The sequence below is a fragment of the Pundamilia nyererei genome, unplaced genomic scaffold (genome assembly GCF_000239375.1).
Source record: "Pundamilia nyererei isolate P.nyererei 1_Seehausen unplaced genomic scaffold, PunNye1.0 scaffold00038, whole genome shotgun sequence".
Lineage (NCBI taxonomy): Eukaryota > Metazoa > Chordata > Actinopteri > Cichliformes > Cichlidae > Pundamilia > Pundamilia nyererei.
This window is the reverse complement of record NW_005187439.1, coordinates 3,079,313-3,081,052: the sequence shown is the minus strand read 5'-3', so window position 1 is coordinate 3,081,052 and position 1,740 is coordinate 3,079,313. Positions and strand designations below refer to the sequence as shown.

The 1,740-nt window shown below is 39.8% G+C and overlaps 2 protein-coding genes across 3 annotated transcripts in view; one reads left to right on the top strand and one right to left on the bottom strand.

Moving 5' to 3' along the window:
* Positions 1 to 1,740, bottom strand: part of sh2d3cb (SH2 domain containing 3Cb) — a 57,835-nt gene that overhangs the window by 32,897 nt on the left and 23,198 nt on the right. The gene's annotated exons all lie outside the window — the stretch shown is intronic.
* The window catches only part of LOC102208235 (UDP-glucuronosyltransferase 2A2-like), a 5,761-nt gene that overhangs the window by 2,762 nt on the left and 1,259 nt on the right, over positions 1 to 1,740 (top strand). Inside the window, exon 2 of the mRNA XM_013910188.1 lies at positions 675 to 1,737. Within this exon, the coding sequence (XP_013765642.1) occupies positions 677 to 1,737 (1,061 nt within the window). The 5' untranslated portion in view covers positions 675 to 676. The remainder of the gene's footprint in view (positions 1 to 674; positions 1,738 to 1,740) is intronic.

Sequence of the window (1,740 nt, the reverse complement as noted above, 5' to 3'; positions counted from 1 at the left end):
CACACACAAATCTTTTTTACACATACAAATCTTTTTTACGCACACAAATCTTTTTTACACATACAAATCTTTTTTACACATACAAATCTTTTTTACACACACACAAATCTTTTTTACGCACGCACAAATCTTTTTTACACACACACAAATCTTTTTTACACATACACAAATCTTTTTTACACATACAAATCTTTTTTACAAGTACAAAATATTTATGACCACATTTTGAGCCCATACTTGAAGGACAATCTCATAGTGTTTAGAGTTTCACCTTAGTTTCTTATTTCTTATTTTGCTTTTTGTGACTGCGATGTTAAAAAGGTATGAAAATTTAGCAGCAAAGTCACTAACTTATCACTAATGAGGTCAACTGTACGAGATGCTCACTGCTGTGAGTAAGAGGCTCATGACTTTAAGATAATCATTCACATCTTTATCTTAACCTTTAAATTTACGTTTTTATCTTATCTAAGCCAAAACCAAAGCAGAGCTGGCAAATATGTCTGACATCCAGTGGTCAAGTTTAAATATTGGCCAGTCCATATTTTCTCAACTTAAACTTTATCTCAGGTATTTCTCCTTATTTATTAGGGTGATTCAAACTCTTAAACTCAAACTCCATCTCCTCATAAGAGATGATCTAACATCCTGACATCTTTGTCTGACTCTTTCAGAGATGTGCCATCCAAGCTTGCTGGCACTTGCAGTGCTGCTATGCTCTACATTGTTGGTAAATGGAGGGAAAGTCTTGGTGTTCCCTGTGGATGGAAGTCACTGGATCAACATGAATATCATCATCGCAGAGCTTCACTCCAGAGGTCATGAAGTCACAGTGGTGCGGCCAAACGACACCTGGTACATCAAGTCAGAGTCCCCTCACTACAAGACCATCACTATAAATTCCTCAGCCGGATTTGATGAAGAGCGCTTTGGGGGATTTGTTATGAAAACACTAATCATGCGTCGACAAGGTGCTTCACTTTGGACACGTTTATCAATGGAATATGATTTAGTGAAAGAGTTTTATGAAATGAATAAGAAAGTGCTTGAGATGGTGGAATGCATGTTTGAGGATACCAAGCTGATGCAGAGCCTCCATGATGCCAAATATGATTTGGTTCTGACTGATCCTTGGACAGGTGCAGGTGTTTTTATGGCTCACCGTCTGCATCTTCCACTTGTCTTTAATGTCCGATGGACTATTCAGGGTGAAGGCCATTTTGCAATTGCACCTTCTCCACTCTCTTACATACCTACACCAAGGTCAGAGCTGACTGACAAGATGACTTTCATTCAGCGTGTCAAGAATGTGCTCTACTTTTTCTTCTTAACTTTACATACTTGGTACGTCATAGAACCAAACTGCAAACCATTTGTCCATCGTCATTTTGGCAGTGATGTACATTACATGGAGCTGTTTCAGTCAGCAGACATCTGGCTGATGAGAAACGATTTCACCTTTGAGTTCCCTCGACCCACAATGCCAAACGTTGTCTACATGTCAGGATTTCAGTGCAAACCCTCCAAGCCCCTGTCTAAAGAGCTAGAGGACTTTGTGCAGAGCTCAGGTGAACATGGTGTCATTGTGATGACACTGGGATCTATAGTGGAAAAACTTCCAGAGGACATCACTGAAGACATTGCTGCTGCTTTTGCAGAACTTCCTCAGAAGGTGATTTGGAGGCACAAAGGCAAAAGACCATCCACCCTTGGTAATAACACGCGAATCTTGGACTGGTT